General features: G+C 38.6%; 1 protein-coding gene across 1 annotated transcript in view; it reads right to left on the bottom strand.

The window, feature by feature from the left end:
- Positions 1-13463, bottom strand: part of OXCT1 (3-oxoacid CoA-transferase 1) — a 118803-nt gene that overhangs the window by 39182 nt on the left and 66158 nt on the right. Inside the window, exons 12-13 of the mRNA XM_019809389.2 lie at positions 10060-10132; positions 9376-9451 (exon numbers count right to left, since the gene is read on the bottom strand). Coding sequence (XP_019664948.1) covers positions 9376-9451; positions 10060-10132 — 149 coding nt within the window. The remainder of the gene's footprint in view (positions 1-9375; positions 9452-10059; positions 10133-13463) is intronic.

Below are 13463 nucleotides of genomic sequence, written 5' to 3'. Positions count from 1 at the left end.
TCCTCCTCTTCTCCCACCCCCTGCCAGCTAGGGGTCGTCAGGTTTCATTTCCCAGTTAGAATAGACAGAGCTTGGCTAGGTTCTTCCATGGTCCTGTCTTGTGTCTACGGCAGCTGGGAAACAGATAGGCTGGGGGACCGCCCTGATGTACGGAAACCATAGATGAAGACACCCCTACATGTATGAAGGCTTAACTGAATATGAGCTCAGAGGAAGACTATGGCAGCAAGGAAACAGTGGCAGTAACCAGATGTTAAATGGGAACTTCTTTAATCTTGCTTTCAACAAAAGTACAAGCATGATAGCTAGGAGATACCAGCATGTGAGATAGATATCAGAAGCAGAATTTACAGAGAAAATGGTCAAAAACAAATTCCAAGACCCAAGACACTTGGCAAAATCAGAGTCCAGTAGGCACAGGGGATTGTGTGTGGACTTCGAAGAAAAGCATGTCGTGATCCTACTCCCTCTGCACCAGCAACAAGGAGAGGGGTAAATGCCTGCCTGCCTCTCACTCAGTTGACACCACAGCCTGGATGACAGACAACTCCAGAGCATCCCGCCTCCAGGAGAAGAATCAGGACACAACGGGGGAATGGCACACCTGACTTCTACCTGAGAAAGCTGAAGTGGCTGTTTGGGGGAAGTCACCACACAACTGCTACCGAAAGTGGACAAGAAATGCATGAGTACTTCCCAAGTGTGGTTGATGAGAAGGCCAGCCTAAAGACGCCCTAACTTTTTCTCAACAGGATGCTGCGCAAATGAGAATCTATGTGTGAAGCAGACCACAGGAAAACTGGGAGCTGCAGGAGAAGCACCCAGCCATTGTTCTCCAGCACAGATGCTGCAGAAGGGGCCCAAAGGGGGGTCTGCAAAGACTCCACACACAGAAAAAGGGATCAGCTTTCTCTGCAAGGACCTGAGAGCAGGGAACCAGCTCATAGCACTACCAGCCATGTAAGAACTTTCCTGCCCTATTTCCTTTGCCTTCTCATCCTCCTGAATTTTTACCCAGGTAGGTGCCAAACAGTGATTTGGGGGAGGAGGTGAGTGAAGGAAAAAGCAGACCACTACACAAAACCTTTCCCAAATGCAGGCAGCTGGTCTTTCCTCTCGTTGCGGAGCCATAGGGAGAGGAGATGTGCTGCTTTTAAACGTATGTTGAAGCAATGTTCACTATTGTGAACTGGACTCTCTACGTCTTGAATCAAAACAGGGTTTGTGAATTAATGTGACCCAGTGACAGTTATTGTATTATCGAAGAATGAGCTGAGATGTACGAGAGCTTCCCTAACTAAATAAAGTTAAAGGCACCATAGGAGATAAAAATAGCTGTGTTTTTATTTTATCCCACATGTAGAGCTTGTTCAACATATTGGATACAGAAAACACACACACATGCTTGTTACAGCTGGTCTGTTCAGACACATTCACTAACGCAAAGAACAATCACCATGAATGTGATCTTTAAAATGACCAAAGACAGCTGCACTGAACAATATTTGATAAGAGATAATAACTGCTAAAAGCTAAAAGGAAGGCCTCCGGAACAAAAGAGAAGAGGATTAAGTGAGGAGTAAGGCAGCGGAGTAAAGCTCTGCTGGCTCTTTAAACAGTCCTAGATGGCCGTTTTTAGAGAAGTGCAAAATAATAGAAGAGAAAAAATACCAGCATTGGTAATAGAATGAAAACAGTTTGAGTATGAATTGGGATAATTCTTCTGGACAGTAATTTATTGTGCATCAAATACCCTAAAAACCTGACCAACATATTCTACTTCTAGGGATTTATACTAAGAAAATCATCCAAGAAATATATGAACACATAAGTTCAAAAATATTATTTTTTTTAAAGATTTTATTTATTCATTTGAGAGAGAGAGAGACAGCCAGCAAGAGAGGGAACACAAGCAGGGGGAGTGGGAGAGGAAGAAGCAGGCTCATAGCGGAGGAGCCTGATGTGGGGCTCGATCCCATAACGCCGGGATCACGCCCTGAGCCGAAGGCAGATGCTCAACGACTGAGCCACCCAGGCGCCCCCAAAAATATTATTAATGGTATTAAACAATACAGGAAAAAGCAACTTTCAGATATTAGAAAACAGGCAGTACAGGACTGTGATCTCTGAGAGCAGGAAAACCAATGAGGTGAGCCTACAAATGCCCCAGCCTACTGCTTAAAAAGAGGAACTCAGGGCAGTGAGGGGAACCCAGGTGGGACCCAGTAGTCCTACCGGGTTCAGGGAGACCTAGTCAACTAGAATTTGACTAGAGAGCTCAAAATACCAAAATAGAGGTTGCTATATGGAGAGAGAGAGCTCACAAGATTTGCAAAGGATTCACCTCAAGTCTTTGGCAGAATATTGATGTGTGTATATACGAAAAGAAATTATTCAAGGCCTGGAAAAGAACCACCAGGAAGTATTAACCAAAAAAATATCCAGAATTCACACAGGTCTGGGAATAATTCATATTCCTACTCACCAGAGGGGAAAGGCCTGGTAATACATGTGGCATCAGGTAGAGTGCTCAAAAAGAAATCACGTTAGTAGTGGCGCTAACTACACTGAAACTAAAGGCTTCTCTCAAGTAACCTTAACAAAGTTGAAAAGCAAATACTGAAAGAATCAACCCAAGTGACATCTATAAGACTTGTACCGTAAGAAACATGAAAAGAGGTCCTTCAAGCAGAAGGACAATAACGACAGATGCCAATCTGGATCAATGTAAAGGAGAAGTGCAGGAAAGAGCAAATATGTTGGGAAATATATAACTTTTACATATAAATTATACTACCTAATAAAAATGTACAAAACATACATTTTTTTTCCTTATTTTCAATCTCTTTAAATGAGACAAAATATTTTTAGGACAAAAATAACAAGGTATAATGGGGTTTAAAACAAATACAGAATAAAATGTATGACCAACAGCAGCAAACAGGATAAGGGCAGGGAATAGAAGTTTACAGTTGTATGGTTCTTACATTATATATAAAGTGGTATGATATTACTTAGACTGTGATCAATAAAAGGTGTGTATTATAAACCCCTGAGGAACCACTAGAAAAAAAAAAAGTCTATAGTGAAGATAAAATGGAATCATAAAAAATGCTTAACTGACCCAAAAGAAAATAGAGGGGGGAAAAAAAACTCAGATGGGCAAATGGCAAAAAAATTATATACTGATAGATTTAAACCCATATGTTGATAATTACATAAATGTAAATGGCCTAACCCTCCAATTAAAGGTCAGAGATTATAAAACTGGATAAAAGATCAAGACCTAACTATATATTAACTACAAAACTCACTTAAATATAAAGACATTAATAGGCTGCAGGTAGAAGAATGGAAAAAAATATACCATGCAGAGTGACTATATTAATATTAGACAATACGGGCGCCTGGGTGGCTCAGCCCGTTAAGCGTCTGCCTTCGGCTCAGGTCACAATCCCAGGGTCCTGGGATCGAGGCCTGCATCAGGCTCCCTGCAGGGAGCCTGCTTCTCCCTCTGCCTGCCACTCCCCCTGCTTGTGCCCTCTCTGTCTCTCTCGCTCTCTGACAAATAAATAAATAAAAGATATTAAAAAAAATAATATTAGACAATAGACTTTAGAATACAAAACATTATCAGAAATAAGGTGAGATAAAATGATAGAGGTTAATTTGTTAAAAGAACATTAACAATCTTAACTGTGTATTAATATAACCAATAATGGAGCTCTAAAATATACAACGCAAAAGGTAATACAACTGAAAGTAGAAAATGCCAAATGCATAATTACAGCTGAAGATTTCATTACTCCTTTCTCAATAACTGACAGGACATAGAAAACTTGAATGCTATCTACCTACTTGACCTAACTGAGTTATAGGACACTCTACCCAACAAGAGCAGAACACATATTCTTCTCTAGTGCAGCTGGAATAGTTACTAAGATAGACTATATTCTGGGCCATAACTAAATTTCACACTTAAAAGGTTGGAAACTATATAAGGTATGTTCTCTGACCTCAAGACAACTAAACTATAAATTAACAAAGGTATGTGGAAGATCACCAAATATCTGGAAGTGAAATGACATACTTCCAAATAACCAACAAGTTATAGAAAAAAATCATAAAGGGAGATTAGCAAATATTTTGGAAAGAAAGTGAAATGAATATGAAAACATAGTATATAAAAATTTGTGGGATGTCACTAATACAGTGCGTAGAGAGAAATTTATAGCATTACTTGCTTATTTAGAAAAGAGGAAAGGTTTCAGACCAATGATCTAAGGCAGGAGTTGGCTAACTTTTCTGTAAAGTGTTAAATGGTAAATATTTAAGGCTTTGCAGTCCATACAGTTTCTGGTGCACAAAAGCAGCTACAGGTAATACATAAATGAATGGATGTGGCTGTGTTCCAGTAAAACTTCATTCCAAAGAGAGGCAGTGGGCCAGAGTCAGCACGAGGGCCATCTGTGCTGATGTCTGTTAGAACATCATGTCCATCACTGCAGAGGATTTCAACTGTTCTGTTAACTGCTGCAACTTTAAGAGGCAAGAACAGTACACAGCCCTTAATATATGCCTAATAATATTTGTTGAATGAACTAATGTGATCCCCAGAACAAGCATATGAGTTAAACACTATCATTTTATAAATGGGTATACCAAAATAAATGATCTGCCATACCACCAATAAGTGACAGAACCAGTATTTAAGCACAGGTCTAATCCCAAAGTTCTGTACACTGTCCACTACATTACACTGAGATGGCAAAAGTCTTTCTGAATAACGGTAAAAGCATAATACCACACATACATATTTTCTCTACCATCTTCCTTCCCTCTGGTTTGTAGAACAAGACAACTATGTTAAATCCATCTTTATATCTGTATGTTTATCTCTTTATGCTTTAATCTTTGTATTTCTATATCTGTATCTATATTAAATCTATGGATTTAATATTTAGACTATACTTGATGCAATTAAACCACTAGGTTAATCTTTTTTTTAATTTTTAAATTTTTCCCAGCTTCAGTGAGATATCATTGACATAACATTGTTTAAATCTTGAACACAAACCTCCTTAGTTGTACAAACAGAAGACTAGAGAGTTAGCTTTATTTAAAGAAGATACAACTAGAATACCAAACCAATTTTATGCACTCATACATCTAGCATACATGAGTACACCAATTTGTATTTCTTCTTTTAAAATGCACAAAGAAATTAAAAAAATGTGAGGGGAAAAAACAACCACAATACATCCCATTTTCCTTTGCCTCAAGACTCCCTCGTTTCAATTCTCCCCACATAGAAGGAGCAAGCCCTTGGCTGCTGTGTCACTCACATACAGCAGCTGTGTCCAGCAGGCCACGGTTGCACGCTTTCCATAACTAGCTCCCATCGCTGCTCATACACATCTGCTTCCCTTCACAAGTCAATAATCTACGGCAGCTGTTTTCCAAAAATAGGCATTAGGAAAGCCAGAGCAGTTCTGAATGCAGATTCAACGGGCTACACATCTGTCCACATTTTTATAACTTGACTGGGGTTTTACCATCATCACGATAATCAGGGAACTCGAAGGAGCCAATGACTATTTTGTCACATTTTCTCTCTTTGGATGCTCAGGGAAGAATTTTTAAAACTCTGTGTACAGGAGACCAATACTGCATAATAAGAAGCTATTAAAGGATAAGACAAATAGTATCCATACCATTTGCCTGCCTTAAAAGCATAATGTTTATTGTAATCTAATATCGTGATGATTGATGGGGATGCCATGATGCAGAGAAACTCAAGGCTTTACAACCACCAAAAGATTATTCAACTCAGTAAAAAGATAAAAGTAAATGAAAAATGATAGAATAAAGCTGAACTTTTCAGCTTCTTAACTGCCAGATCTTGCAATAAAAATATATCTAAATTTTAATAATCAACATAAATCTTTGGGACAAACAGAAATAGATTGCTCACTGAAACTTTATATAAAGAGGATAGGCTGTATCTTCTCCATAACCAATAAAAGCAAGAAATGTGTCCTCAAGGGATTTAATTTTTGGTACCTGAATATGAACTCAGGATAAGCAGGTTGTATTAGCTACTGTAAAACATAGTCTTGCTTATGCCAGTGTACTTTAAGGCAAATATTATTCCCTCTTTAATGTATTTTTTTTTAATTTTATTTATTTATTTGACAGAGATAGAGGCAGTGAGAGAGGGAACACTAGCAAGGGGAGTGGGAGAGGGAGAAACAGGCTTCCTGCAGAGCAGGGAGCCTGATGCGGGGCTCAATCCCAGAACGCTGGGACCATGACCTGAGCCGAAGGCAGACACTTAACGACTGAGCCACCCAGGCACCCCATATTCCTCTTTAATGTTAAGCAAACAGAGCACTGAAGAAGATAAAAACAGCCACTATTTATGGAGTGTTTTAGTGGTCACTTCTCATTTTCTTCTCAATTAATCCTAACAAAAACACGAACTCTGGATTGTATGATTTGTTAGGGAGAGAACTGAAATTCAAATTTATTAAAACTAAAGTTTATGGTCTTGACTCTTAACCTACTCTGCATTCGAAAGAGTCAAAATATATACTATGCATCACATATGAAGAATCCAAGAAGTGATTATCAGTTTCTAAAGGAACAAAAGAAAAGCTCATCAGATACAACAGTACCAGGGCACCTGAGTAGTTCAATTGGTTAAGCGTCCAACTCTTGGTTTCAGCTCAGGTCATGATCTCAGGGTTGTGAAATCAAGCCCCGTGTCAGGCTCCAAGAGAGGCATGGAGCCTGCTTAAGATTCTCTCTCTCCCTCTGCCCCTCCCCACGCCCCTTGATCATGTTGTCTCTCAAAAAAAAGAAAAAGAAAAAAGAAATAATGCTAACAACTTCCACTACCAGAAGAGTGGAACCAGACACAAGAACACTTTTTATCCTTAGTTTTTGTTCCTGCGGAACTCGAGTTCTCCATCACTGCCCTGCTAGGTCCAGTCATTTGGAAACACGTGAGCTCTGACAGTATCAAGAAAATTATAAAGTAACAAACACTGATATTTTAATCACTCACCAGAATCTCCACAGGATATGTAAAAATGTGATACATGATGAAAAATCTTTCCTACATAGGACAACTACAGAATGTATATGAGAGCTTCCAGCCTCCCCGTGTGTCAAACCATAATATAAACAAAACATATACTGACTTTTTAAAGATGCCCATGTTCCCCAAAGGCAAAAATGTGTTGAACATGTTTCTGCTCCATACTAATGACCACTGTGCAAATTGATTTCAAAACTTGTTAACAGTCCAGGAAACAGACATATTTAAAACTCGACTGTTTCTGTTCATAGTAACTAATTCTATTCCCTTCTCTGCCAGGTACCCCCAACTTCTCTTTCGTAAGTTATCGAATAATAATAAGCCATTTATTTAGCTTGTACTATATGTCAAGCTCATATACATCATATACAAAGTGATATGTATTTTGCATACATTATATTATTTATTCCTTTATATAATCCTATAAAGTAGGTAGTTTCCTAGCGTCCCCCTTTTACAGGTGAAGAAAAGCAGGCAACTGCCTCAGTTACACTGCTAGCAAGGGATAAAAGTTGGATTTCAATGCATGTCTGTCTCACTACAGGGCCCCTGCTCTTAGCCAGCAAGCTATGAAAGCCACACAGGATACCTGAAATCATATAGTCTCAAATACTCATTTTATAGATAGGGACACTTTAACCTGAAGAGTTTAAGTGACATGTTCAAGGTCACACCTTGATTACTGGGTAGAGTCAGGGCTAAAACTCAGGGCTTACATTTTCATGCTCCTTCTACTACTCCATATGGACTTTTTCTAAAACTTGAAAATAGAAATATATTCTGATTCTCTACACAAGTAAGTATTCCCATAAACTTTTGATCTGATTCAATGTACAACATTCCGGAGATCCTCCCTTATTTCTCTGAAGCCTCCAAAAGCTGCCAACTCTTACAACTACGGCTACTCTAGAACGATAAACATTTTTAAACTAAAATAACAATGTATTCCATAATTTGCCAAGGGTTCTTACTATTAATGGTTCAATGATATTTCTCCCTTACATTTTGTGTAATTTATTTTTATTAGTCTAAGTAAACTTTATCCCCAACATGGGGCTTGAACTCATGACCCCAAGATCAAGAGCAACATGCTCTACTGACTGAGCCAGCCAACTACCCCTCCTCCCTTACATTTTAAATGTGATTTATGATTATTCTTTAATATACTGGCTCTCAAACTTGGCTACAAGGTTGCCTTTAAAATGCTCAGTGCCTAAGCTACATCCTACATTAATTAAATTGGAAACTCTGGAAGTGGGAACCAGGCATCAATATTTTTTAAAACTGTCCGATGATTCTAATATGCAACTAAGTTTGAGAACCAGGGCTTTAATAATTATTCAAACTTTAAAATAATATTTCATGGTATATTAGACCAAAAGAGCTCTCTAACACTGTCATCAACTATATTAATCCACCTCCCTCAAAAAATTACTAGAGAAAAAAACCTAAGAGATTTCAGAAAAACTTTCAAATCCTAGAACACCAGCATTAGGTAAACAAACTCCTTTTAGCTGACGATACATAAAAACACACAGAAATCCTTAAGTATACACACAGAAAGAGTAACCTGAGCTACCTGCCAAAATGAGCTCATAATCATAGACATGCATTATTTCTTGTTTGCATATACATATCACAAAGCAACAACCTGGAACATAAAAAGCCACACTCATAAATTGAGTCAACTGATTACAGTTCTTTTTCCAAAGCTGATTCTAAGTGGTTTTTCCTTGATTTAGGCCATTAGTAAATGAAAACTGTTTGCATTTCACAAGCATGTTTAAACATCACAAGTTTTGCATTCTGTAACAGAAGACAATGTGATTGATTACTTATGAGGTCACATGACCAACCAATCAAGAGAGGTTTTTAGTCACCATGAATGAGAAAATAAAGCATCAACATAAAATTAACGAACTTGTTAATTGTTCTTTCTAGCTATAAAAACTCGGCTATAACAAATATTGGTATTTCTTATTTTTATCAGAATTAACCCATTTATTTTTAATCTTCCCCAGTTCTCTGTTCCTCATGGAAAATTATGTTTTGGCCCTGATCCTACCTTTTTAGTTCCAACTACACAGTAAATAGGCAAAGCCAAATAGTTCTCAGTAGTTGCTATACCAAAATTTGACTAAAATATTAAATATTAAAATATTTCCTTATTTTTGTAGTAATTATATTGTGCTCTCGTAGCAATTTAACAAGATTGTTCTTAAAAAATAATTATGGTGACCCAAACATAATTCAGAAGAAAAATGTCTACTTACAGGTATCATCCAGTTAGCCAGGTCACCATATTTGGAAACCTGCATTGCTCCTAGCATTGTTAGATTGACATGCCCCCTGAGAGAGAAAAAGGAAATATAAAGCAAACTTCACAAGCTTTATGTCCCATTTGCTTGAAATTGCCAGCAATTAAAATAATTCTATACCGTCCAAAATAAATTTGCTTTCTCCCACCCAACACCTGATTTTCCAAATCAATCAGCTCAAGCTGATGTAGAGAAATAACCATTAAGAGTTCTTTAAAAAAAATTATAGCCTATATTGTCTCCAAAAACAAATTAAAAACAGGTGTACACAGTGAGTTTGTTTCCTTTGGTGAGGGGGAATGTGGCTTGATTTGAAGGTAAAAGCTAGCTAGAAAATGAAAACATGGTTTTGTAGAAAATGTTAGGATCCTCAGAACTTTAAAAATGTTTACTTCAGTATTCCCAGAACACAGGTATATATTCCAATGGGGGGGGGATTCTTTTAATAACAGTGAGCTCAATGTTCCAATGCCCAACATTCAATGTGAATAATTTCATATCTTGGTGCAGCTAAATGAGCCCATGACCATTTTCTGGTTGGGAGACATGGCTACGTTTCGGAGCCTTGCTAACATGTTCAGTGGCTGACTCAGTTCATTCCATGCCATGTGAAACATGAGGGGCTCCGTTGTTACATACCCTCTAATCATCGCAAATGATTCATCGCTGGAGAAGTAAGAGGCTCCTGGAAGAACAGTAACTGTTTCCTTGCCTAAACACACATACACAAGAAAAGAAACAAAGGAAAGAAAAAGCTATTAGATTTCTAAGAGTGGAAATCATGCAGAGAGAGGTCTATACCTTCTCCGTTTCCTAAAGAACTAAGCCCCCTTTAACCAAACTGCTGTGGCAGTGGGGGTGGGGGACACAGTGGGAACTGTTGCCCTATGAAGAGGAGTATTTAGTCAGTGGCATTGTTCAGACTGGCCCCTGCACAGTGATAACCGAAAGCAGACCAACTTTTAATTTTATTATTGTTTTTGAAATTCTTTCCAGACAAAGCACCCCGTCGCCTCTAACCATTCCCGCCTCTCCCCAGCCCCACTCCCTCCCTCCAGAAGCTCCTGCTAAATGCTGAGAGTGAGGGAAAAGGAGTCCCTGGGATGCAGCTGTCAGAATCCAGTGCTACTGTAAGTCACTGGAGCTAAGAGACTGCAATAAGCATGAAGAAACGCAACTTTGAAGGGAATGACACAGAAGATGCTCTCAGATGTTTCTTAAAAATCAAGAAATAATCTAGAAGTGAGGTGCCCCCTAACTCCTTAATATCATTAGGTCTGAATCTCTTCTTTTAATCTCTCTCTCTCTCTCTCTGCCTCATATTTCTTTTCTTACTCCTGTTTCTGTTAAAATCATAGGACTTTGATGAGATCAGGGAATAGTATCCTAATACTAGCTCACATATTTAATGGTAACTTCCAAGAGGCCCTCTTAGAAAGACCTATTCCAAAACTTATACCTCATAATGAAAGTTCAGAGCTGCCAAGGATCTCCAAGGTCATCCAATCCCCACACAAAAATCATATCACCTGACTCATATATTTCAGCTGTTTTCTTTTTGTGATCCATTTCCTGTGTGTACAGTGCCCAGGAGGAAGCTTCTGGTCTTAACCAGAAAAGTGTTCACATGCCACTTTGCCAAATAGAAGTCAACTGTATGAGAACACCCCATGCATTATCCCAGTGTAATAAAGCAGTCAAAAAGGGGAAGGAAAGTTATGATTCCAGGGCTGGAACAGAGAAAAGCTGGACAAGAGTGGTCAGCTCATGCCCAGGTGTGCAACATAGCTGTACCCTCAGCTTCTCAAGCCTTGCCTGAAAGCTAAATCTTCCACCAATATCCCTCTCCATTTTAGCTCAAGTAGAGAGAAAGAGGCTATTTATATCATGCTGAAATATTTATTCCCCGAGGGGGTTTGATTCTAAACCAGGGAAACATTTTCACATCTTCCAAAGTACTATAAAGATGAAAGGTCTGGAAAATACTTTCTGGTGTGGCCAGTATGGGCTTTTAGGCAGCACGTAAGATTTGGAGAATTAAATGAAATAATGCATGCGAAGTCCTTACTACAGTTCTTCGCACAGAGAAAGGACCCATAAACATAAGCTTTTATATTTGTCATTTTTACTATTCCTCACTCCAAACCTACTTATCAAAGAGACAACGCCATCACCCCTCTAGGGATAAATGCTACAGGACCCAGCAACTGGCTTATATGGTGGAGTTACACAGCGAGCCTGGGAGCTCTGGTTCAGGACAGGCGTAATACAACTAAACTTGATCCTAACACAACTTCCATATCCAGCAAATTCGGTTCCTCACCAGTCCTGTGAGGTGGATAAGCAAGAACCAAGAATGTGTAGGACAAAAAAGCAGAGAAACATAAAAATCTCAATTCTTTGTTCTCCAGGTGGTAAATCACAATGACTTCTAAAGGGCAATCTCCACCAGCCGACAGTACATAGAAGGCATTATTTACCACTCACAGGAAACTTGGAAATCAGTGCAAGGCTTTGCCTCGCCCCATGTGATTTATGGAGCATAGTTTTATTTAAGAGCCCAGAAAACAACTCTCATAAAAAGTAGTTATTGTCAGGCACCTGCTAATACATTCTGGCATGTTATAAATCACATTCTCTGGAAGCCAAGTTAGTTGTCAGTATTTTTAAATATCCAATATCTAAATAAAAATAGATATCCTAAAGTTGAATCCATGTTTTTCAAATACAATGTCCAAATTTGGTCAAGAAATAACTGTAATCAACATACAATTAATATCTTAAAGAAACAGAACTTTCTTATTTGACTATTCCTGATTGATTTCCGTTTCCTCCACTTTTTCTCTCCATGTGTCTAGATCCTTTCATGATATTTGGGGAAATACAGTTATTCCATTTCATAGTTACTGAGTCCTTTGGCTCATGATTTAACATGTTGTTTACTCAACATCAGGTAAATGGCTGCTATGTGCCTTAAACAGTGTTATGAACCAAACACAGATGCCCTAAACTAATGGTTCTCCAGCTTTAACATCCATCAGAATTACATGGAGGGCAGATCTCTGAGCTAAATTCCCAGAGTTTGTAATTTAGTAGGCTTGTGATGGTGCCTGAGAATCTCTATTTCTAGTAAGTCCCTGGTGATGGTGATGCTGTACCACACTTTGAGAATCACTGCCCTAAGCAAAAGGAATATATTATTCATCTAGAGAGATAAATACACATGAATAATTACAAGGCAAAATGAGAGACACTAGATGTGTTATAGGTTCAAAGGAGGGGCATTTCTGAACCACAGAAGGATCAAATGAACTGGAGCTTGAAGAACATGTATAACACCTTTTAACAGGAAATTACTGATAAGGAGATGGGGATGCAAAAAGAAGGGAAGAGAACAAAAACTCTGGTGATAGGCACAGGAAAAGCAAAGGCACGGAGGAAGGAAGGCATGAGTCATGATCAGAACAGACCCAGTAGTCCAGGATGGGTGGACACAGGAGTCCTTGAAGGGTGTAGAGGAAGATGAAGCTGGAAAGGGCAGCTGCAACTATCAGATAGATCTTGAATGCTATACTGTTTGTACCTTAGTCTGCAGGCCTGTGATTCTTCAGTTGTGGCACAAGGAACTCCAGAGAAGGCACTATTGACATTTGGAGCTGGATAACTCTTTTGAGGGGGGCTGTTTCAGTTACTGTAGGATAACTAACAACATCCTTGACCTCTACCTACTGCTTGACGATAACACTGGCAATCAAAAATGTCTCCAGACATTGTCAAATATCCCCACTTGCTCAAATATCCCCAATTATCCAAATATCATTGTCAAATATCCCCACTGCCCTAGAGGCACATGGCAGGGGCTAGGGGCATTTATAAGACATGTGGTTAACATGGTGGTTCTTTCTAAAGCAGTTTTAATCAAAGGTAAGTCATTTAAAACACTGTTTGTATATTAAAAGAAAAGACAATTAAGAAATAGAGAAGAATGCGAAATGTACGTTAATATGAAGGCGAAAATGTGAGACTCATTGGAAATTTCAAAT

Source organism: Ailuropoda melanoleuca, chromosome 3 (genome assembly GCF_002007445.2).
Source record: "Ailuropoda melanoleuca isolate Jingjing chromosome 3, ASM200744v2, whole genome shotgun sequence".
Classification (NCBI taxonomy): Eukaryota; Metazoa; Chordata; class Mammalia; order Carnivora; family Ursidae; genus Ailuropoda; species Ailuropoda melanoleuca.
Note: the sequence above shows the minus strand (reverse complement) of the source record. Positions and strands in the feature narration are given on the sequence as shown.